This window comes from Poecilia latipinna, unplaced genomic scaffold, assembly GCF_001443285.1.
Source record: "Poecilia latipinna isolate Pla-1442-1.1 unplaced genomic scaffold, P_latipinna-1.0 Scaffold1535, whole genome shotgun sequence".
In the NCBI taxonomy this organism is placed as follows: domain Eukaryota; kingdom Metazoa; phylum Chordata; class Actinopteri; order Cyprinodontiformes; family Poeciliidae; genus Poecilia; species Poecilia latipinna.
In genome coordinates, this window is record NW_015114151.1 from 117,234 (window position 1) to 142,539 (window position 25,306).

Sequence of the window (25,306 nt, forward strand, 5' to 3'; positions counted from 1 at the left end):
TGCGGTTAATTGCTAATATGTTCATTTATTGATTTGAGAAGGCACAAATTAAAGGATTTTTTTTTTTTTTTTGCTGTTCAAAACATCCAGCGTCTTTACCAGCATCTCTGGTAAAGATGTATGAAAAGATCAATTTATGTTCCAGTAACCTAAACTCACATAAGATATTGAAAAATTGAACGTTTTTTTTTTTGTGTAGGAGGAAAATCCCCATTTGTTTTTTAACAAACTCACTGTTACAATTGTCATTATCGTTATATTAATCATTTGTATTTTACTTTTATTGTAGATTTATAGGGGTGCTGTTTTATACGCTGAACTCAGAGTAAAAGAAGAAAAAGAACTTTAAAAAAAACCTAAAAAAAACTAAGAGTTCATAATCATATCCATTGTTTTCTTTAATCACTTTGTGTTTGGCCTTAAACTCTTACGGGGTGTTTTACTTTCTGTGCCACACAACCACAAAAATATGGACTGCACATGGCTTTCCACAGAGAGTCCTAGAAGCGCTTAGCTGGTGGGTAAATGTCACAAAATATACAGCACAAAGCACTTTCTTCTAATTGCTTCATGGTTCAGGCAAAGTGTTTTGAGGGCCTAGAAGAAATGGGAGCTGGAATAAAGTACCGAGACCCGCTGTTGGGTGATTTCCTATTTCTTATATTTTTGCCTAATGATTGTTTTTTCGTAGATGGTACGCCCCGTATTGTCGCCTCCTTCAGTGAACGAGTGGTGGTCCCTGGTGAGCCGTTTTCCCTGATGTGTGCTGCCAAAGGAGCCCCTCCGCCTACCATCACCTGGACCCTGGACGATGAGCCCGTGGCTCGGGATCTGTCGCGCGTGAGATCCAGCCAGTACACGCTCTCCGACGGGAGCACCGTTAGCTTTGTCAACGTCAGCAGCCCGCAGATTCGTGATGGAGGAGTGTATCGGTGCGCCGCACGAAACTCGGCTGGTAGTGCTGAGTACCAAGCGCGCATAAACGTAAGAGGTGCCTGTCTACTTTTCAATATCAGTCATACAGAGGCTTCCCATAGCCTGACCCCCTCCCTACCCTGACCAATAACCTCTACTGTACCCTCCTATTACTCTATTTCTGTCTCTGTATGCGAGTCTTTTCTCTTCTTTATAGTTTTAGTTTTCATACCTTTTTATTTTTGTTCACCATCTTTCTAAAATTTGATTTGTTTCTTCTTCCAGAAGAAACAAGAAATCTTTTTTGTCTTTTTTTTTATGTAATCAAAACCTCTGAACATATATATGTCACAGTAGTGTTGATGAATACGTAATTCAAACTAAGATACCTCCACAACCTATCTGTTTGAACAAACACTTTAAATCATCATATAAGCACTGTTTAATCCAACATCAGAAAATGGAGAGAGTGACAGAACTGCAAATCTTTTTCGTGGAGTTTAGCCCAAAATTCAGTACGTGTCGGGCTAAAGTTATATGGTTGATGATCGAGCTGGGGCTTCTTTGGTGCATTTTTAATAAGCATACAACACAGATAAATCTAAACAAGAATGCACAATATAAAGATTTGTTAATCTGCTTTAATAGTATAAATAGAAGAGAAAGTAGGTTACCCTGGTGAGGAAAGAAAGAAAGGTGCAGAAGTTTATTAGCCTGTACATGTGCACATGGCTCCATCCTGTTGGGCCCCGATCACATATCCCAGAAGATTTGCACTTGGTTCACCCTGCATTCACAACAAGTGAGAAAATTGAGCTGGAATATGTAAAACAAAAGCTAAAAACGATGTTACACTAACAAACCAGCAGAGTGCAAAATCAGAGATCAGGATTAATTTTAAACTACCTTTGGTCTCAGGCCTCTGATTAGTTATTTAGTTCAGGTTGGATGTTAAGGCCCGATTTAAACGTTACATTTCAGACACATACGGCCAATGTACACCGCTAAGCTACAGAACGACAGCACGGATCACAGAAGCAGCCAAGAGGACAATGATAATCCTGGTGGAGCTACAGATATTTATAGCTCATGGAAGAGAATGCATTGACATTGAATCAACTAATTATGAACTTCACAAATTTGTGGAAATTTGTTGTGTGAAAATATGTTAAAGTCCCAAAGGACTTGCAATTTTAGCTGCGGTGAAAAATATTTTTACAATGTGCTGGCTCATTTTGCTTCACAATTATGCCTCAATAAAGTACATTACACTGTGTGTTTGTGTGTGTAACATGAGAAAATGGTGCATACACACTATGCACATGTACACATACTACTCACATATGTATTCTTCAAATGACTTAAAAGCAGACTGTACATTAGCTATACATCTAGTCATAGCAATTTAAGAAGCCTCTATCGAAAATTCACCCATGAAACCCAAGATGAGAAGGAAACAAATGATTAAGTACTCGAGGAAAATTGAATGAAACTAAAAGAGGACAGCTTCTTATAAGTGGAGCAGCTGATTGTAAACTCTGCTGACAGAAGGGGTGAAGTTACTGTTGTCTGGGATGACACTGATATGGGATGACGCCAATGGACAAAGCTGCATCACCCTCTCAGTCTCTCTCTCTCAATTTCTCTCAGTCTCTTTTCTTGGTCCTTTCGTTGATATGTATAGTTGTGACATGCAAGTCTGCTCTAAGCAAACATGTCAGAAAGATTATTGAAGTGAGAATGAGCTCCAGTGCCAGAGTTTTAGTCATCCATGCTACACAAACTGTCAGAAATGGCGCGGCCACACATACATTGACACCCATACTTACGACCAGACTTCACAAAGCCCAATCATGCTAATATGCTTTCCCACTCACTATGATTCTGCTTTATTCAAAGTATCCTTTTCACTGAGCAACCAAGTTTCACAGAAACGTACAGACGTAGCCGAAAACACATTTATGTTAAGCTCGAGTGTGTGCGCTCGCACGGGCCCGTGTGTGCGTATATGTGACGGAGCTCCTGAATAATACATCTTTGACTCGTCAGAGTTGTGACTTCAAAGCTCAGAACATGCTGAGAGAAGGAGGAAAGGGAGAGAAAAAATATGAGACCAAAAGATGGCAGGGGTATAGGAGAGGGTGTCAGAAGAAGCAAAAACAAGATGAACAATGATGAGAAGGTCAAAGACGAAGTGACGAATGACTGAGAGATGGCTCTCAATTGCTGCCAAAAATGCTAAACGTTTTCTGTCAAATTAAGTTTTTTTTTTTTTTTTTTTTTTTTTAAAAAGCATTTTGCTCAACATGGGCACTTTTTTTTACTATTGTAGATATATCACAGTATTTTGTGACTTTTTCCTTTGATGATGACTCCAGCAAATTTCATAGAATTCATTCTTGTGTATTTTTATAACATTAGTCATAGATGGACAATAAAACAGCACAGAAAATATACTTTGGTATTTTCAAGAGAAACAGTGCATTGAAAACAGGGAGTCACAAAAAATAATATACGAGATGTTGAAAATTGTTTTGTCAGTTGCTGTGGAGGTATCTCACCTTTCAGGACCAATCAGTCACCAAAGATTAACAGACTGTTATTCTTAGGCATAGATATAGATCCACTTCCTTCAAATAATCCAGAAATATTTAAACAAACTTGAAAAAACAAACAAACATGTAAGTTTTCCTACATTCGCTTATTGTCTTTGTAGTTAATAGTCAGTTCCCGTTTTTGTTGATGATGAGCTTCAAATAAAATCTCATCTCCCCTCCAGTATGAGAAAAATACGAGCTTTATTGATAATCTTTCTTCTGATCTATGTAGATATAGAGGAACAGGCACTTCTCATAACAATTTTATGCGATATATTTTAGAATAACCCTTCTTCAGGTATTCCGATACAGCTGCAGAATTAAAATGCCATTTTACCTGAAAATCATAAGATGTCTTAAACCACCATCTCTTTCTAAACCTCTATATACTTTTTTTTTTCTCTGACTTCTGTCTTTTTCCCCTCTCTCCAACTCCCTTCCTTTTCCACCTCCCCTTTCGGCATTATTCCCAAAATTCCAAGACCTGCTATTGGCACCATAAACTAATGATCTTCTTTTTCCCCCTCTTTCTTTTTCTTTCTCTGATTGTGCCTCTCTTTCTTTCCCCACATATCTGTATTTATCTCTTTCTCCAAATCAGGGCCTCCGAGGATTAGGCCTATGAAGAATATTACAGCGGTGGCAGGAAGAAACACTTTCATAAACTGCAGAGTAATTGGGTATCCTTATTACTCGATTAACTGGTACAAGGAGGGAATTCTGCTGCCTGACAACCATCGTCAGGTGAGGTCCACTTTAAACTCGTAAAACACGACGCATGCAACACAAATGAGGGAATTATTTTTATTTTTCCTACACTCCAAAAGCATACTCTTCTCTATGTATTGATGACGTATCAGTGCATGCTAATACATTCATGATACTTCTCCAGGTGGTGTTTGAGAATGGGACGCTTAAGCTCAGCGACGTTCAGAAAGGCATGGACGAGGGCGCCTATGTGTGCAGCGTGCTGATCCAGCCACAGCTATTCATCACACAAACCATTTATGTCACCGTCAAAGGTCAGTTACAGAGATGACGCTACAGAACATAACTGTTTCACAGGTTCTGACTTACTGAAAGGAGGTGTGGAACGTTGTCTGTCGCTACAACTGGACACTTCCTCGGTTGTACATGATCTATGCTTGAACACGTGATCCAGTTGGAGTTCGGATAGACCATTTGGATGTGCAAAATGCAATGTGCTGCTACACATAAGTACAATATTTTGTTGTCTAGACACTGCTACATTTAGGTAGCATCCTAAATAATTTTTTGTTAGCATCTTAATTTTTAAATCAGATGTTTGATTTGGTTGATTCTGACAGTCATGGGAAGTTAAATTATCTGCTAAGTTTGATTATTGGAACTTTCAAGTGACATACTCATGAGTGGTGAATACTTTCATGTGAGGATAGTTATAAGTTGTTCAAAAAATATATTTCTTCTCTTGGAACGGTGTGAATAATTGTGACTCTAGCTGCAACTTCTATGTATGCACTACTAGAGCTGTGTTTCCAATGTGTTTAATGTGACAAATCCCATCATAAGTACAAAGACAGTTTACCTTTGCAATCTTACAGCATTTTATATGTACTTAAATGAAGTAAAGAAAGAGATTCGCAAAACTGATTAGCCGGAATTCCATACCCTTGTTTAGCATTTGCACAACAAATGCACTGATGTAATAGACAAGAAAATGTAATGGAGAAAAATGAACAGACTGAAAACTATGACTCAAAAAGAATGTAAATATATCAGCATTCCACTGGGAGAGGACAACAAATTAAAATTTTTATTTAAGGGCTAAAAAATTTGATTTTGCATGACATGTCATATATATGCATACATGACATGTAATATATACATTTAATAGCATCGTTTTGTTTTACAATATTTTACACAATGCCTACACGTAATTACTTATGTGTAATTTTTAAGCACTTGAAAGCCTCACAATGCATCGTATGGAACAGAAAACCCCATCAAATTTGCTTCAGCTTTCTGGAGTTTATTCATTTAACTTTACCTTCACCAATGAATTGTCAAAAAAAGAATGTTCCTCTGAAATCAATTATTGTCCTCCGTTTCTTCCAAGCCTGTTTGGAGTTCCCCGTTCCCCATGAGACCCTCAAACAGAGGGGGCATGGGCGAGGACTCTTCCTCCATCATGTCCGCCCAGCTCTTAGAGGCTCGCGGTTGATGCATTTCACCCGCCGCAACAGCTGAAGATGAGAGGCACGGGTCCTGGCTGTTGGCTACAGCTACTCTTAGCCGCCTTTCCAGGATTTTTTTCTGGCATCGACGAGCAGTGCTGGTACCCCTGAGGGTCAGCCAGCGACGCCTGAGCGTGTTTAGCGCCCATACAAACGATGCACATAGGGTGCGGGTCCCTGCCCGAAATAACGGCCCCGCATGACGCAGGGCACGAGCGGGATACACCCTCTTTATCCGCTGTTCCGACCCTTTGGTGGGGGCGGGAGCCGTAGCCATGCCGAAAGCTTATTAGTTCGTCGTAATACGCTAGCTATAAAACTGAAGATAAAATCCGCTCACCGTGACACATTAGCTGAACTTTACCAACTGTTTATGCTAGCGATGTACCGCTAAGCAGCTACCAAGCCCACCTTTACGTGTTAGCTTAGCCAACAGTTACTCTGTTAATTAAAACAGTAGCTATAAAAGCAGCCTGCCTCGACGCGATAGCTGCTTCAAACGGAAAAAAAAGAAAGCCACTTACCCAGCACTGTCCAGGTCTGTCCTGGTACTGCCTTCAGCGACGTCTTCCTTTACGGAACGCCTAAGAACGGTTAAGCAGAGCCAAGCTAGCCTGAATGTGCTGAGGGAGCTTTGTTGTAGTTCTTCACACGGGAAGAAAGCGAGAATGAGTTGAGAGGGGTAGGTTGGCCGTGATATTGGATGGTGGGTGGAGCCACGGTCACGGCTCAACCTGTCTGTCGCGGACAGACGTGATGTCATTGGAGCTTCCGTAGTTGGGTCACGCTGAGGCCATTCCCGTAGTGAAACACCGAGCGAAGTTAGAAAAAGAATCATTATTGTCCTTCAGTCTTGTTCACTTGATAAACGATCAACAGTCTCAGATCCGCCTGCTGAAACCTTTCATTCACCTTTTATGTTATGGTGCACTTTTGTCTTTGGCTCTGAGGCAACTTGCAATCAGTTCTGTGCTTGTCTTCAACGCAGTCTCAGGTTAAGCCATCTTTGAATATGTTAATCAGTGCTGCTCCAGGATGCTTGAAGTTCTTTCTACTTCATAATGCTTTATCAAGGATTTGTCAATCAGGTTGGTTGTTGGGATTATCATTCACAGCAGTGACAAAGAACAAATCAGTGAAGAGGAATTATGATCCTTTTTAATCTACTTTGGTTTAGTGCTATAAACAGAGTGATTATTGGAATGGTTGGAAGCAGGACTGTTTTAGTGAAACAGAATGAGAAGAAAAAAGGAAAGCTGTGTGCATTCCCTCTAATGACCCCTGATTAGGGGGCAGAGAGGCCAAGTGCAAGCTCTCAGCCACTCGGCAATTGAAGAGAGCAGGAGTTCTATTGTATAAGTTTTGCGAGTGTGTGTGCCCCTCATTCGTTGCACGCGTTGGTATAAATGAAAAGTATGTGTTGTGAATATTTTGTTTTCTTCCTAATGTTACGTGCTGTCCTTAGCTGCAACAGAACAACATGTTTGTTCCAGGAAGTTGTGAAGTGTGAGTGTGGGTTGTGTTCGTTCTCTTCGACGTGTGAGATTTTTGTTGCTTCCTTGTTTTGCTCTGCACGTTAAGTTTAGGAGCAGGCTACCACTTGTTTGTGTGTGCATATGCACACGCGTCTTGCTGTTTGTTGATGCAGGTATGTGTTTATTTGAATTTGTGCCCATCATGCCTCTGATTTAATTAGATGAATGTTAATGAGGCCCAGATAAAATCTCCCAGATGTCTCTGCTGAAACACAGAGAACCTAGCCCCCATCGTCATCCCCCTCTTCAAATCATCAGCATCACCTCAGCTGGTATCCATGCCAACACGGTTTTTCTCCCCTATGGATGGTGCTCTAATTAGAGCAGCTATTATGGGTTGGCTTGAGCAGGGCAGGGTGGGTTGGAGTCGAGGAGTTGGTGAGGGCCACTGTGGAGGGTGCAGTGGGTTAGTTGCCCAACTTTTGCCTATGGAAGTGTTTAATCTGTAAGATATCAGGGCAAGAAGATGGACACAGAACATCATTAGTATTAGATTACTTTATTAACAGAGAAAGAGACATATTAATGATGTTGTCAGAAGAAGAGGACTTTTTTCCCTTTTTATTGCACCTCCTCTTTTTCTTCAACTAAATCCTTCTCATTCCTTTACCTCGGCTTTTCTCTTTCATTTATTCTGTCTCTGACCCTTTTAGTCCCCCCGCTGATCCAGCCGTTTGACTTTCCCCCAACCTCCATCGGTAAATTGATGTACATCGCCTGCGTGGTGTCATCTGGAGACATGCCCATACGAATCACCTGGCGTAAGGACGGCCAGGAGATCGTGCCCTCCTCGGGGATCACCATCGACACAAAGGAGTTCATGAGTTCACTGCAGATCTCCAAAGTGTCGCTCAAACACAACGGCAACTACACCTGCATCGCCAGCAACGACGCTGCTACTGTCAGTACAGAGAGGCAGCTCACAGTTACAGGTAAGCAAAGGAGAGGGCTAGAAGTACAAAAATATTGGGTATAATTAGAAAATTAGCTTCAGGAGAGCTGGGAAATAAAAAACATCGCAAACAGCTATTCACCCTGTGGCTGATAAGAGATTAATCTTAACATCTCTAACGTGGATGTGTCTGTAATAAAACAGTTTTTACCTCGTATAGTCACTTTTAGTTGTGAAAAAGATTAATTGTAAATCTTGTAAGTATTTAAAATCAATGTAAAATAACTGCCAATTCCCTTTTATAAATGATGAAATAAAAAGAAACAATAAATCTGGAATAAATTAGAGTTTTTTGGGGTTTTTTAAATCATTGGCCTTAATGTCTTTCACACATAAATTGTGAGTTCGTGGAGCCACACATCACACCAAATACTAATATTATTGTTAAAATTTTTGAAGTGGAGTAAACTACACTTACAAGCATTCATGTATCCATTACAACAGATGGTGGCCAGAGTGATCTCGGCCTCCAAGATCAAGGTGTAGCGCGTCGATACTCCCAACAGAGTCAGCATAAGGATTTCCGTCGTGTAAAACCGCTCATGTTTTCAAGGTTTTGAATTCACTTTTAAATTTCTACATTTTCAGATCAGATGAAGGCCATCCGTGTTGTAAGCCGAGCAACACGGAAAATCATTTGATATTTAAACAGTCCTACATACATGTACATGGATGAAATCAGCTTGTAATCACAGTAAAAACAGGCCTGCAACAACTGGCTCATCCTCACTTCTCATCTCTGAAAGCAGCTGGGAAATTTGCAGTACGTTAAAAGAAAATAGCCAAGTTTTATTTTTAGCCTATGCGCATGAATGCAGATGATGGTGTTTGTGACTCGCACAGAATCTCAAATACACTCAAGGCAAAAGTTTTGACACTCACCTGAATTGAAATTAACTGGCTTTTGACTTGTACTGAAGTAAATTTTTCTTCATGATTTTTCCAGTCCCTCCACGATTTGTTGTGCAGCCCAACAACCAGGATGGCATCTATGGCAAATCGGCAATCTTGAACTGTTCTGTTGACGGATACCCTCCTCCTAAGGTCATGTGGAAGCACGCCAGAGGAGCTTTAGGTACACAAACCTCTTGTCACACCGATGTGCATGTGTCATATTCTTCTGTCAACGTTCATCTGAAAAATACTTCACAATAAAGTTCCCCGTTTGGCTCTCCCCTTTTTGTCCAGCTGGGATTGGAAACCCACAGCAGTACCACCCGGTTCCTCTGACTGGCCGCATTCAGATCATGACTAATGGCTCCCTGCTGATCAGACATGTCCTGGAGGAAGATCGAGGTTTCTACCTCTGTCAGGCCTCCAATGGCGTGGGCTCGGACATCAGCAAGAGTATGGTCCTCACTGTTAAGAGTGAGTATACAAACGCACACAGGGGAAACGAGGTAGGAGTGGAGATGGAACATTTAGGATGCTCCGATTTTGCTTTTTTAGCATCCTTGCACTCACTAACCAGGTCAAGCCAATAAATTAGCTCGCGGTACTTTCGGATTGATGAAGCAAAGGTGACGATTAGCAGAGGGGGGGAAAAAAAGAGCAGGTTGTCTGCAAACCTGTGATAGACAGTGAGACGATAACTGAGCCATTGATCTTTTGACTCATGGGATCTGTGTTGAGACAGCCAAAAAGACTTTGAGCTTGATCGTTATCTGTAATCAATGACTCTATCCCGCTCTGCCTGTCAGGAACCTCCAAGCCCTGTGTAAAAATGAAAAGGAAACAGTATATGTGCGCACATTCATAAATCCAAAAAAACAAAGGTTATTACTGTCATGTACAGCACCATCCAAGGCTAATGTATTCCGTAACTTGCAGCGCATTGATCTTGCAATTCAGCTGTTCTCGCAAGAGAGACGTTAAGCTTGATATCTGGCAGCTTTTGACACTCGCGCACACAATCCAGTAAAACAAGGTGCAGATAACTGCATCTACTGCTCTCAACATGTTTTTCTATCCACGGGGCTGCCCCGCTCTCTCCGGTGCACTCCTTTCTCCTTCTCGTGTTAGTGTTATTGATTAAACCGTTCCCCTCCTCTGCCTCCCTCAATTCTGTCTGTTTCGCTCAGCGGAGAAGAGGGAAAAGCGGAAAAGACGGCGAGTGGGATGAATAAGTGATGAAAACAAAACAGCAGAACCCTCGTCGGATCGATACTGTGCGCGCGCGCGTGTGTGTGTGTGTGTGTGGGTGTGTGTGTGTGTGTGTGTGAGAGAGAGTGTTGGACTTAGAAGATTGAGTATGTGAGGGATTTGTGTATCGTACACGAAAGGTGGAGTGTATCGTTTTGCCTCTTCATTCACTTACTCCCCTTATGTTAACTATTGGAGAATGAGAAAGGAGGTTTATTGACTTTACCTCAATGACCACAGCTCTTCATTGCTCTAATGCATTGGAACTCTGTTACTCTGAGCTCCTCCTTTCTCTGCCACCTCTCTCTCCACTCCTTCACTTCTCTCTTTTCACTTAAATTCTGCTTAGTATCCACTTACTCTTGACTTTTCTTTCGTTCCTCCTTTATCTCTGACTGTCATCCAGCATCCCTATCTGTTTAGTGATTTCCTTTGCTTCTACCCATTTGCCCACACCTTCCTTTCATCTTACACTCGATTTCCTCTCTCCCATTAGTCCCAGCAATGATCACCAGTCACCCCAACACCACCATGGCCAAGAAGGGTCATGTGAAGGAGCTGAACTGCACAGCCAGAGGAGAATGGCCCATCATCATCCGTTGGGAAAGGGGTGACACGGTGATTGACCCAGAACGCAACCCCCGGTACTCCATAACCACAAGCCCCAACGAAAAGACAGACGAGGTGTTGTCTACTCTCAAGGTAAAACACATTTGTTTACAGCAGAGCGTCTAGCTGGTGAAATCAGACAACTGTGTGTTTGTTTTTTTTACTCGCATCTTTGACAAATAGCTTTCTCTTATTTAATTTTTTTTTCACGTTTCCTGTTGTCCACATATGTTTTTATTTAGAGGTTTTACCTTGGTGGGACCGGTGAACTGGTGAAGGTCTGCTTTGCTGGGCTACACATAGTGAATCTTAGTGGTGCCTCGTGAAAGTCCCCTAAACTATCAGAATGCATACTAGTGCCTCTGAGTGTCTGACCAGTCACACCCGAATATCTCAAAGATGTAAAATTATATACAGTTCACACAGTATTAGTATAAAAAGATATTTAATCTTGAATTTATAGATATATTGCTGTTTTTTCACCTAACTAATATTGCTTTTTAGTTTAATGTTACCAATCTTCTTGTAATGTACCATAACAGCAAACTGGATTCAGGTTGTTCTGAATAAAGTAATTGCATCTAAACAACAACAAAAACAGAACTACTGGAAGTACATTTTTAAAACAATCACTACTCGCATTATTGGTAACGTCAGTAAAGAGAAGAGAGGTATTTAATAATTATTAGACAGTGGGTTGATATTGTGTTGGGTTCTTTAAGGATTATGAATTAAGAATTAGAAAATAATTCATCATAACTTCGAAACTTTGATCTAGTAGCTGGATGGCAAATTGTGAATCAAAATGTACGACAGGCATCAACGACTTGATAATTTCAGCTGATGTTGTGATGCAGTGTCACCTAAGAGGTCTCTAACAAACGCGCAACGGAAACAGAAGAAACCGTCATGAAGACTCCCAACACAACATTCCAGTCGTGTGAACGGGTCGTTTTGTCTCTTTGACGTTTCTCTTTCTGCATTTCTCTCTGCAGCTGAAGCCAGCAGAGCGTGAAGATTCAGTCTTCTTCTCCTGTCATGCCATCAACTCTTATGGAGAAGGACGAGGCCTTATCCAGCTCACTGTGCAAGGTATTCGTTCAAGTCAATATTTTCACATAAATTAAAAACTGTTGCCAACACTTCCCCGCTTTTGGTTGCACCAGTTGGTGTGTTTGTGTTATTTTGTTCTTAAATTCTCCTTAAATTTCCCAGAGCCTCCAGACCCGCCAGAGCTGGAAGTGCGAGAAGTAAAAGATCGTAGCATGAATCTCCGATGGACACAAAGATTTGATGGGAATAGCGTCATCACCTCCTATGACATTGAATACAAAAACAAGACGGGTAACTTCAACTAGACTGCTTGTTGACAAAACGGAGCATTTTTTTAAATTTAACAGTAACTGTTGGTTACTGAAATTAAATTTATTTCATTTTTCGTTCTGACAGATACTTGGGAGCTGAAGCATGCCACTCGAAACATATCTCCCACAAACAATCAGGCCAACATAGTAGACCTCCACCCTGCGTCCGTCTACAGTATCCGTATGTTCTCGTACAACGCGATAGGCAAGAGCGAGGCCAGTAAAGAGCTCACCATCAGCACCGAAGAAGCACGTAGGTTTCTGAACGGCATTATCTTTACTTTTGCATTTATGTTAGTTCGAATTTTTTATTTTTTAAAACAAGATGTAGCAGAAGTAGTAAAACCCTAAACTGTGTTTTAATGGGAATTAATGACGCAGACTTTGACTTTCTGTCTCTCACTGCACAGAGCCTGATGGTCCTCCAATGGATGTCGTCCTTCAGCCGGTCACCTCTCAAAGTATCCGCGTGACCTGGAAGGCAAGTTTATGCGACATGTGCCTTGCTTTCTTAATAGTTTTGCTCCTGTAAGCAAGCTTCTCTATTCAGTTAATCAATCGATCAAGTTTATTTCAACAAAATCCTGAAATGTGCACTTCATAAAACACAAAAATGAAAATTAAAAAGTCACAAAAACAACATGCAGTCGACAATTGAGAAACCAGTGACAAACATTACATTTTGGCAAGTGAAATTATCAAATTCATCAATACGCGTCGAGTATGTTGATCAGCGTTTCATTTTTATGGTACAAAGTATCTCTAAACAGGTGAGTTTTTAGTCTTGATTTGGAGGAACTCAGTCTTTCAGCTATTTTGCAGTTTTCTGGAAGTTTTTTCCAGATTTGTGGTGCATAGAAGCTGAATGCTGCTTTGGTCCTGGTTCTAACCCTAACCCAGAACCAGAAGACCTGACTGAGAGGTCAGGAAAGTTAATACAACAACAACAGATCTTTATTGTAATGTGGTGCTGAGCCATAAGTCATGATTTATAAAACTAACACCAGAACTGTAAAATCTTTTGTCTGATTCACAGGATGCCAGTGTTAGGATTTTTTATGTTAAAGTTGCTTTTCAATGTTAAGTTACCAAATGTAGCATTAGTAGGGGTATGTTGATGCATTCATTTTGCAAAATGGATCAAGTCAAGAAGTGTCTTTGTTGCAAGCTCAAAGCACCAACCTTTATAATATCTCGGTCTCACTGCACCAGACAAAATCATTTTCCAATAGCAGCTGGAGGCACCAAATGCCATAACTAACAAACACACTTTTTTTTTGTTCTTGCTACATTTCTCTGCAGGCTCCAAGAAAGGAGCTACAGAACGGGGTTATCCGCGGTTACCAGATCGGGTACAGAGAGAACGGCCCTGGCAGCAACGGCCAGTACAGCATCGTTGAGATGAAAGCCACTGGGGACAGTGAGGTCTACACCCTGGACAACCTGAAGAAGTTTGCTCAGTACGGTGTGGTTGTCCAGGCCTTCAACAGAGCAGGCACAGGACCTTCTAGTTCAGAGATCAATGCAACAACACTGGAGGATGGTAAGGTTGACCACAAACATAACGCACATCAGGTTTCATCATAGAGATTCAGATCTCTTGTTGAGCAGCAGTAGTAAAACAAGTTAAGCAACATGGATCATTATAAACATTAACCTGCCAGCACTATGAATCTCATCACCTCCTCTCTTCTTTTTTTTTCTCTGATCTACATATACTGCAATTTTTTTGCCCTTGTTTTAGCTTTCTCTTCATACAATAATCTCTGTCAAGTCAAGTTCTCTGATTTGCAGTCCACAATTGTTATATTCTCTCTCGTCTTCTCTATCCAACAACAAATGCTGTGCTGCTAGAATTCAAATGCTTCTGCACCAAGGACACAGATAGTCTCAAAGACACAGCATAGTGCGTTGCAGGAAACTGAGTGATCTCAGTAAATACATGTGGAGAAGCTGTTGTGCCCCCTGACTACTGAGGGGTAAACAGAATATTTCTGAGTGAGTGAACAAATGATTAAATGAGCTGCTAAGGCATGTTTTCTGGTTTTACACAGTTGGGGACAGCATTGGAAAATCTTTTATGTGTGTGTCAGGTATGCAAGTGTCATTGTCAATAGCACATTCCAACCATTCTTGTGATTGTTGTGCATAGACTCATTAAAAATGCTTCTTTTAGTGCAATAGTTCAAGAAATTTGATCAAATTAACATTCCATTAATCCATTAACATTCTTTCTTGCACCTTATTTGAGGTCATTCTCAAAAGCGGTAACAGTGCTAAACCTTGACTGATGCAAGAGCCTGTTCTTGATTTTCCACAGCCAGAGAACCAGTTCGGAGTGTTTTGCTTCCGTCATCAAAAACATATCTTCATAAAAGTAGTATTCTGAATTTATGGCGAGGATCGAACCCCAAGGAGACTGTTTAACGTCACAGATGTCACTTTTATTTTTGGTATTTCTGCAAACAGATGTCATGATGCCACTATTTTGTGTGTGCTAACACTTTTAAATGTACATTCAAACACTAAGTTCTTCACAATCCTGATCAGAAGAACCGACACTGGCACCACTAAAACTGCAAATAGAAGCTGGATAGAGTATCTCAAATAGGGTTTCAGATTAGATAAGACAAGACTTTTTATTGTCTATTAAAAGAATGTAAAACTGACTTTTTCTTTAAGTTTCTAGCAACAAAAGCAACCATGCAAAAATGCACAAAGCACACAACTAAAACAAGAACATGAGTACATAAAAGACACACACAGTCAATCATGTGAAATAAAGCAGCTCATATTAACTCTGCCTGGCCACATAAAAAGACTGACATTGATATTTTGGGAGTAAAAACTCATTGATCTACTTAGACTTCGTATAAAACAAGACAGGAAGATGAGAGACGGTAGACTCATGTTCTTTCTGTCTTAATACAGCTTTGCATCTATATTACAGCTTTGCTGTTTTCAGTAAATTAAATGTTATACTAGTATTAAATAGAGTGCTTACAGTTTGAATGATTGATGGTCTGTCCGAAGCATTTTACCAAAGATGGCCCAGCTAAGAGCAGAGAAAGAGTGAAATATAGAAAATGACTTAAAATTATTGGCTAAAAAAGACAATTTACTCACAAAATGTCCCACATTTTATACCTGAAAACATTACAAAACAACCAAACTGTAATATATGTCATTGTCAGGAATCTACCATTACAAGCTTATTATATTTTCTTAACCACAAAAGCAACATCACATGTAGGGCTGTTGTAAACGAATATTTTAGTAATCGAGTAATCTATCGATTATTCTTACGATTAATCGAGTAATCGGATAAAAAAAATTTATAAAATAAACTAATGGCAAATCTGCAATAACACCAGTTAGTCCAGATCAGTCCAATATCTCCTTTTTGAGCATCCCTAACAGTTAAATGTTTGTAGTTCAGAAAGTTTACTTGTAACAGTAGTTTGCTTTAACCTGAAGAAAAGTTATACTAAGATATTAAATTATATTCAAATAATAAAGTGGCAGGCTCACAAATATGCTTATAAAAATGTCTATACTCCAGCTTAATAAATAATAAATAAATAAATGCTTTTCAGCTTATGCCTGTAATCTGTTGCTGCGTATTTTTATTAACAAACTTACATTAAGTCCTGCATAATTTCTCTCAGTTCCACCCTCACATACAATTTACACTACACCCGGTTAAGTAACCGCTATGTTTAAGCGGTAGATGTAACGTTAGCAAAATAATGTGCCTCAATTTACATCTATAACATGGCAGATTATCACACAACGTAGTTAGCAAAGAGAACATAAACGTTACCTGTTGGCAACCGTGTACGAGTTGGATGCATGTAGCGGGTGTTTTCTCTTCAGATGCTGCAACATTGATGTCGTGCTGTTGTGGTACGCCAATTCTGCTTTGCAGTGGATGCATTGCGCTGTGTTGTCCTTTCTGTTTAGCCTAAAATGTTCCCAAACTTTTGACATTTTTTGTCGCTTTCGGGGTTCTCCTTCTGAGCATTCTCCGGTTACCTCCATAGCTACAAACTTAGCACATGTGCTCCAGGCGCTAACGGAAGTGGTAGCGTTGTGCAACACAAAAACCCTCCGGCTAGACCAGTGTGCTGCGTATTTAACAGCATTGCTTATTACAATACAATAAATTTAGCGAAGCTTCGAGGCAGATAAATTTCCTCGAGGATTTTTTGTAATCGAGTTACTCGAGTTACTCGATGAATCGTTTCAGCCCTAATCACATGAATGCATAAAGAAAACAATGTTTTGTTTTTTTTCAGGCTTCAAAGGAGACAATTTTTGATGGTTTTATTTATACTCGTGGATTTGCTCTGAATGATATAGAGCACTATATATTTCCATTTATTTTTAATCCAATTCTCAGATTTCTTTGTCACGCACAAAACGTTTGAGTACACACAAACACATGCGTCGCATAATTGTCCACAGTTGCTGAGCCTCATTGGTCCAGAGGAGACATAGCCCTCCTGGTTCCTTCCTGTGGTTGTAACCCTGGCGACAGTGATATTGATGGCCATTATGATAATAATGATACCAACAAGCATACTAAAAATAATTATAATTAGCTTGTCTCTCTGTCTGTCTTTCTCTCTTTCCCTCTCCTGGCTTCCTGCTGTAATTATCCACAGCTGAGTGCTTTGTCTCTCTGCTCCCTCTTTTCATCTTTCACCCCCTTTGCTTTTAACTCTCCTCCTCAATTCCTCCATTTATATTCTGTCTCTTTTCCCCATCTAGTCCTTATTGTGGATTTAGACCACAATGGCCTTCAATATATTAGCAGGGTTTTCCAAAAAAAAAAAAAAATCTGCACTTCTTCTTGTTTTGTTCCTTCTAATCATTCTAACAGACGTATGAATCTGTTGAGCAGCTAAGCAAAAGCCACATCTTAGATGTTTTTAGGCGTCTACTTTCTTTGCCTGCATTCTAATTCTTACTTTGCCTCTGTGCAAGGTCTAAATATGGATATTGGGCTATCTTTTGATGCATCCTCATTATTTATCATTAGCTTCAAAGATCTATTAATGCAAAGCTCTGTTTTTGTTTTCTAGCCTTCGTTTATTTCTGCCTCCCTTCCTCCATCCTCCCCCCTCCTCACTTCCTTTACTCTCTCCACCAGCTGCAGAGAAATTCTCTGGTGGACTTGGCACCGTCTCCTTCTTTGATTGCATGCTGTCTTTTAGTCAACTCTCTTCCTCTCTTCCTGTCCTTACTCCTCTCACAAGTTGACTTCTGTTCATCTTCAACAGTGGGAGTAATTCAAAGCCTGAATGGCTGGTGGTCAGTTGCAGCCAATACCAAAGACACCTGGGCTAGAAGAGACAGAGTGGGGCTTGTGAGGAGAAAGAGAGATGATCCTATACATCAAAGCAGAAGCATGGCGGGGTTTTGTTGTTGTGGTTTTATAAGTCACTACTCTGTTTTACATAATCTAGGTCGGATGTGGAAATGTATCAAAATGATTTCTTGCCAAATTTTGTGGAGGTATCCTTTAAATTAGCCATGTTTAATGTTTTGGGTGATTCAATATTGCCTTTCTTGATGTGAAATTGTATTTTTTGTCATTCTGAAGCATTTGAGTGAACACTTTGTTTTACGTATTTGCACCAGGAGCCGTTCAATATGTGTTGCTTGTTCTCTCTGTACCAACAATGGCTTCTTCCTACAAACCAAAGACTGGGACAGTAGTTTAAATTAAATATTCACCGAACAGAGGTTTGAGGTAAAAATATCCAATTTTACAAACAATTAGATTTTTGTAAAGCTTTGACCTGCCAACATGGATTCACGTTCTCTTTAACAACTATGGTTAGCTGTGTACTTTTATCATGTCGTTAGCAGGTTTACTCAATTAAAACTTAGATTTCATGATTACATAATTGACATTTTGATTAACTGCATATGTGTAGACTTCTGTAGTCAACTTTCCGCTTAAACAGACCTGTATGAAATCTGAAAAGGTGCAACCACGTCTGTATGGTAGTTTATTCCTTTGACAAAACCATGTATTCTCCATTGTCACTCCTCCATAAATTATTCGTTTTGAAAAGTAACAACTTAGTCCTTTTGTGAATACCTGTTATTTTTAGTTAAGCTTTTCGACATATGCTAAAGTGAGTAATACGTACGTCTTTCTCTCTCATCTTTAGTGCCTAGTCAGCCTCCTCAGAACGTACGCGCCATCTCCGTAACGTCAGACGAGGCGGTGATCAACTGGGCTGAACCTCCAAGAATGACTCTCCATGGTGTATTGAAGGGATATCGTGTTGTGTTCTGGGCTGTGTTCCCAGACGGAGGTACGACTGTCAGTCAAAATAATTCATTTTAATTATATTTTTGTGTTTTTAAGTTGATCTCAGTTTTTGGTGATGTTTAGTCATTAAGCAAATTACACAAATCAGTGGAGTCTGAACTGACAAGACTTAATAAAAGAAATCTGGTACACTATACCAAAAACCTAAACAAGCTTATAATATTATATTTCTGAATTTAAGAAATATCCTGTTTCTTAAGTAAGAGATAAAAATGTGTCTCTTTCTGTGTGGAGAAGCTTGTAAATACTCAAAACTGTGATCATTTGTCGCCTCGGTTCAGAGTTTGACTTTCACCATTCCTGTTCCCAGAGTGGGGTGAAATGCAAAACATTACAACCACCAAGGAGCAGGTGGAGCTCAAAGGCCTGGAGAAGTTCACCAACTACAGCATCCAGGTTCTGGCCTTCACCCAGGCCGGAGACGGCGTTCGGAGCAACGTCCTGTACATCCAAACCCGTGAAGACTGTAAGTTTGCATTTATTCGCTGCATCAGTTTAGATAAGCCAGGTAATTAAATTACTCACAATAATGTTTCATTTGCCTTGACGCTGCATTGTTTTTTTTTTTGTTTGTTGTTTTTTTTTTTTTGAAGCAGCTTTAAGGATTTTTCCTCCCAGTTTAGGCAGCAGTGTGGGAGGCAGGGAGCCAGCGGGTGTAAGGGGTCTTTGTAAGGCTGAGGTTGCTGATTAACAACCTCTTTGTGCTCTGATGTGCCATTACCAGTGCTAATGAAAATTAAGAAGCCAAAAAGTGTGTGCTGCAAAGAACCCTAAGGGTGTCAGTCGGTGTGTGTGAATACGTGGGTATGTGTGTGCGTCTGGGGGGTTAGAACCGTCTTTGCATGTGGACAAGTCTTTGAGTTGGTGTGCACGTATCGCTGCATATGTGTGCCCCGCTCGTTATTGTTTGTGTGCGAGTAGCTCACAACGAAGCAAGAGGAAAGGGATTAATTCTTTGTGGCTTAGAGAGAATTAATTTTGTGCTTACACTGGCGGGCTGTGGATTACATCCGTATCCGCCTCTCCTCTCCATCCCTGGGGCCAGTCAGCGAAGGAGGCAGCCGTCTCGAGATGGAGAAAATGAGGGAGCGCTAGAGATGGGGGGAGAAGAGGGGGAATAGAGATTCTAAGAAGTGTCATTTCAAAAAGGGCCTTTATTCTCTTTTCCTTGCCGTATCTCCATTTTATGAGCTGGCCTCTGCGCAAGAGCTCTTCAAATGTGTGTATTTTCTTAGTCTTTGAGTGTGTCTGTCGGAGTCTGTCTTTTTTACCCCTGATATGTGTTGACACTGTGTCCAGGGGCAACCTCTTCACAAACGTTATCTGTCTCTCTCGGCTTAACCCTTCCTTTCGCCTTCGGTTCTGTATGTAACACATGGAAAAGTGTTTGCAATGAAATTGTGCAAACAGCCAGTTCTCAGCCTGACATCTTATGCCTCTGTCTCTTGGATGCCCAAACACACTGGACAGAAGGCATAAGAACTTTTAACGTGGCCATTTATTTATGCTGTTTTATTTTGTAAGGTCCTGGAGACCCAGGGCTCTTTTCTTTTTGATTTGTTGTTTAGTTTTTAGCTTACATTTTCGCAGTTTTGTGGTTTTTATCTCACAATTGCATTTAAGTTTGGTTGCTGTAAATGTAGAATAGTTGAAGATAACCAAATTAAAATGATTACACATCTAATGCTAATAAAAATGAAAAGAAATAACAGCTTAATTTAACTGGAATGTTTCTTTTTGTTTATTGGTGCGATCTCTGCCATTAATTCACTTCCAGTGTTACTTTTTACATATGTGGTCAAATCTCATGCCAAGAGCAAAGACACAACTAAAGGCTTTTCTTGTATAAAACAAAAGGTTTGTTTTTGAATCCTTGTCAGCAAGACACCTGTGGACAACACTGATGCTCAACAGCAGATTGACAAAAACATAAGATGGTTTTGTGGAGAAAATGAAGCAAGGAAAAGTATTTGGTTTATAATGTAAATCATTGTTTAAGTAAAATATCTGGAACTGTTATGTTGGAATATTGGCAGAGTCGGGTGTCACATCTTACTTGGATACATGTTGATAAGAAAGTTTACAGTTATTAATGGAACAACAAATTAATATACCAGAGAAAATAAAACTGTGGTGAAACGAGCTGGAAAACAATACTTGGTTTAAAAAAAAAACAAAAAAAATGTCTTATTTGTTTCTACAAAAGCCAACATATCTTATTTCAGACTAATCTACTATTTTACTACTAAAATGTCTCTGCTGATGTCTAAGCGACACTGTTTTGATGTTTAATTCTGTATATTCTATACATTTTGAAGCCACTTTCACAAAACGCTTTCATCGAAGGCCTTAGATGCCTCTTTCTTCTGCCTGAGTAAGTTAATATACCAAAGCAACATGGAGGGTAGAAGTAGGTCTACAGCTGTTAGGCCTTTTATTCAACAGGGACGTTGGTCACACAGCAGCGTGGATAGGTGTGAGGTGGGTGGGAGCAGCATTTCATTTTTTACAAAATATTTTGTTTTCCGGCACTTTTTCACAAATGCATGTGCATGCATTGTTGAGGCCGTGACCAGCTCCTTTTATAAAGGCCAAGACATTTTAATGAGATGTTCATCTTTGCAGCAGTATTGGTTTCATGCTGGAGCTGATATGATATAATTTTGTGAAAAGGCCAAAGGATATTTAGGGAGGAGCATTTCAAGCTGAAATACTAATTATTAAAATGCTAATTATAATTTATCTTCCTAATATCCCAACTCTGCAAAAGACCACACAACCCTCCATAAGACTCCTGCTGCCTCACACCCAAGCATTTAACAAAGCCATTTTTCCTCCTTTGACAAGTAAAAGGTTGGTACTGTCACTGTTACAGCTTCTGACATGTTGGTATAATGGCTAGTAGTTTACAGCCTTGAAATAAAATCATGCAACATTATACAACTCTGTTTCAAGATGGTGAGAGATGAGACAATTACATTATTTTGGTGCATTATTCACAATTTTACCAAGGACTTTTGGACGATATAATATTTTTACTTAAAGATTTTAATGGTCAGTGATTGCAACGAACTGCTACCCAACTTGTTTCAAACAATCAACAGTGCTTTTAAGGATTGTGAGCGGGAGCTCTCAGGTTGTCCGCCATCATCTCTAAGGTCTTGAGCGGCTTAAGCTGCCCATTGGTCAGCGCAGACTCAGACCAGAAAAACCATCAAACCTGCAGCATTTTGACTCTGAAAAAACACATTTACGTCTTTACAGCCACAATTACATGAGTCATGTAATTGTGGCTGAGCTTTTTACTTTGCCACTGCATAAATAAATGTTTTTCAAACATTGTTTTTCCAAACTTTTATTTTACTCCACTAATATACAACATTGATCAAGATGGTTAAAAGTGTTCGTTTTAACTTGGAACAAATGTCTTAGGAGGATGATTGTTTTTTTTTTTGTTGTTTTTTTTTCTTTTTGTTGTTGTGTGATTCAGATCCCGGACCCCCAGCTGGCATTAAAGCAGTGCCCTCCTCTGCCAGCAGTGTCGTAATATCGTGGTTACCCCCTCACAAACCAAATGGAATCATCCGCAAGTACACCATCTACTGCTCCAGCTCCGGATCCGGCCAACCGGTGAGTTACTATAGGGGTGTGGTGGATTTTAGTACTGATAAATGATTAAAAACTGGTAAGAGGGAGGCTTTAATGTGGATAAGTAATGAGCAAGGACAGATTTTTTATTTTTATTTTTTATTTTTTTGGATGAAACAGAAAGACCTTCTGTTGTGCATTCTGTATGTTGTGTGGATGGTGGCAGTTTCATTTAATTAAGGGCTGTACTGCTTTTGTTGTTTGAGTTTCTATGCATGTGTCTGTGTTTCGCTGTTAGCGTGCGTGCGTGTGTGTGTGTGTGCGTGTGTGTGTGTCTGAGGCCTATTGCTGCAGTCTCAGCAAGATGTGTGTGTGAAATTAGCTCCCCTCATACTGCAGTGTGTGTGCATGCAAGCTCACCCTCCAGCTTCATTTACATATCTGCGTCTCATCACGTTGCCAGGACAACCTCATCTGTTCATCAACCTGGGTGGAAAACAAGCCGAGAGCAAACACACACTCTCACTCCCACTCTTTCTATCTCTCTCTCTCTCACACACACACACACTCCCACGCACGCAAACACACACACATGCACACATTTAAGTAGAAAAACACTCTGAAATTTATCACGCCATGGACAAAGTGCTTCATTCACACACAGTATGCGTTTAATGTTTTTTTATGACCGTGTGAATTCAAAACCAAGAAATACATCTGCCATCGATACACATCCAAGCACACGCGTGCACCCCGCGGACCTTTCAAGAAAAAAATAAATCCATCTTGTTCTTTACCTCCCTCCCTCACAAATCATTCTTTATATCTACACATCTATCCATCTATCTCTTTCTTTCGGCCTTTCTTTCTGTCTCCCAAGCTCCCATGCAGAGTTTGGGATGATTACTATGTAAATGAGTGCGACTGGAGAGAGGGAGGGACGGACGGGGGGTGGGGGGGTCAGACACTCGGCGCGGGGAGTACTTTTGTTCCTCTTTTCATTATCTTGCTCTATCGTTCCCCGGATCACCGCTATCTCCACGCTAGAGGAATATTTTAATATCCGTTACAGCAGTGCACACTCTGTCAATCCTTCCTCCCAAGATTTTCCCACCTACACTGTACAATCATCCTTCCTTCCATGTGTCAATCCGTCCATCCATCCTTTTTCCTCCAGAGGATATGGAGACAAATGTGCAGAGAAATATTTAAAGGGAGGTGGGATTATGAGGAAACTGTTGAAAACGCATGGGGTTATCTGTGGATAGATGCATAGATAAGTGGAATAATAGGGAAAAGTGGTGACAGAGGAAAATGAGGAGATGGATGAGCAGCGGTGAAGGGAAGGAAGAGATGGTGCATTGGATAAAGAGGCAGGGAAACCAGATAAGAATGGCACAGACAAAAGGGAATGAACACATTAGAGACAAATTTCAGTCATTTTGACAATGATGACTTGTTCGTGGGAGTAAAAAAAAAAAAAAGACATAAATCTGATTAAAACATTGTATTTACTGAACATACACCAATCAGAAATGCATGGCCAGTTTCTGTAAAGCTTTGTACTGGCAATGCCAAATTCTCTCAAGGAAGTACAATGTAAGAAATTAACATTTAATTTTTTTTTTTTTCCATTATTTGTAGCAGGAAACAAGATGGATGTTGGAATTTAAAAACAGACCAAGTTGTGTAGTTTATGAAGCAAGTTTAATTTGGAATCTTATATAAGTGACTTTCACATTTAAAACATGGTTAGCAAATGTTGAAACGGCTCTCATACCTTTTGTGCTTCCTCCATGTTACTTTCAAATGAAAAACTGAAAATTACTATCTTTTCTTTTTGACTTAGTTGCTCTCTCAACACTCAACAGTGGCTGCCACGTCATAGATGCTTATTGGAAGAGGTCTTATTTTTCAGTATTTCCAATCAACTGGTCACCATCATTACCGGTCAAACTGGTGTCCCGGCCACCTCTCGGCACTAAAAGATCCGAGCTCAGCAGCTTTCACGGATCTTACTCATGTGACTTTTTCTCCGACTTTTCAACCCACTTGACTCCTGTATCGCAGCCTTCCTTTCATCAAGCTGCTGTCTGTCAGAAATGTAAGTTAGTGTTAAATCACTGAGGTGTGGTAAAACGTGATTTAGCTGGTGGAAGATGTGAAATGATGCCGGTGCACAAATGTGTTACATTTGTGATGTGGTTTTCTTTTTATGACTCTATTCATAGATGAAAGCATAGAAACGGACTGAATGGCCAAGGACGACTGTGTGAAAGTGTGTCTGTTCATCTGGATTGCGTGCGCGTGTGTGTGTGTGTGTGTGTGTGTGTGTGTGTGTGTGTGTGTGTGTGTCAGGAGAAGGCTGAGTTAGCTGGAGAGTAGGTGTGGAGTAGGAGTTGAGGGAATACAGGTATAATTGGTGGGTAGGAGAATCGTGATTGGCAGTAAGAAAAAATAGTGATTTTTCTCTCTGTGAATGTGGGATTGTGCGTGCGTGTGTGTGTGTGTGCTGAGGGGACAGTGATGCGTACATGTCTAGACAGCAGACACATGGCCGGGTTAAACACACTGCAATTACATATCCACCTCCAGGTCGTGTGTGCCACTTTGTGTGCGCATCTATTTGTGTGCCTCCTCTATGTGTGTTGGTGTGTTTTTTTTATAGCCATGTCTCCTTCTCTGTTTATGTGACTCTCCTCGCCTCTTCTCCATCAAAGATCCCTTCTGTAGATATGACTGTTCATGATATCTCCAACTGACTCATTAGTCGGTTCCCTGTTGTCTTGCTCTGTCATATCTGTGTTTGTCCTCCCAGGAGAACGGTGGAGGAAAGGGCAAGGGGGTTTCCCCTTCCCCCAGTCCAACCTTCACATCTTTTTTTTTTCCCCATCTCTACCCACTTTTCTAGCTTTATACATTCAGACAGTTTTACCTTATGACAAGTGTAACATGCCCCCAAACCTCTATAACCTTGTCTCATCATTTTATCTGTTCTACTTCAACACAGTCGAAACAAAACGTACAGCAACGATGTTC

The 25,306-nt window shown here is 40.3% G+C and overlaps 1 protein-coding gene across 2 annotated transcripts in view; it reads left to right on the forward strand.

The window, feature by feature from the left end:
- Nucleotides 1-25,306, forward strand: part of LOC106963444 (Down syndrome cell adhesion molecule-like protein 1 homolog) — a 119,702-nt gene that overhangs the window by 77,319 nt on the left and 17,077 nt on the right. For both annotated transcript variants that reach the window (XM_015058352.1, XM_015058351.1), the window contains exons 7-21: nucleotides 692-991; nucleotides 4,114-4,256; nucleotides 4,405-4,534; nucleotides 7,917-8,195; nucleotides 9,162-9,290; nucleotides 9,404-9,583; nucleotides 10,854-11,059; nucleotides 11,962-12,058; nucleotides 12,182-12,310; nucleotides 12,416-12,583; nucleotides 12,741-12,811; nucleotides 13,633-13,873; nucleotides 18,516-18,662; nucleotides 18,990-19,145; nucleotides 22,170-22,309. In XM_015058352.1, the coding sequence (XP_014913838.1) occupies nucleotides 692-991; nucleotides 4,114-4,256; nucleotides 4,405-4,534; nucleotides 7,917-8,195; nucleotides 9,162-9,290; nucleotides 9,404-9,583; nucleotides 10,854-11,059; nucleotides 11,962-12,058; nucleotides 12,182-12,310; nucleotides 12,416-12,583; nucleotides 12,741-12,811; nucleotides 13,633-13,873; nucleotides 18,516-18,662; nucleotides 18,990-19,145; nucleotides 22,170-22,309 (2,516 nt within the window). The remainder of the gene's footprint in view (nucleotides 1-691; nucleotides 992-4,113; nucleotides 4,257-4,404; nucleotides 4,535-7,916; nucleotides 8,196-9,161; nucleotides 9,291-9,403; nucleotides 9,584-10,853; nucleotides 11,060-11,961; nucleotides 12,059-12,181; nucleotides 12,311-12,415; nucleotides 12,584-12,740; nucleotides 12,812-13,632; nucleotides 13,874-18,515; nucleotides 18,663-18,989; nucleotides 19,146-22,169; nucleotides 22,310-25,306) is intronic.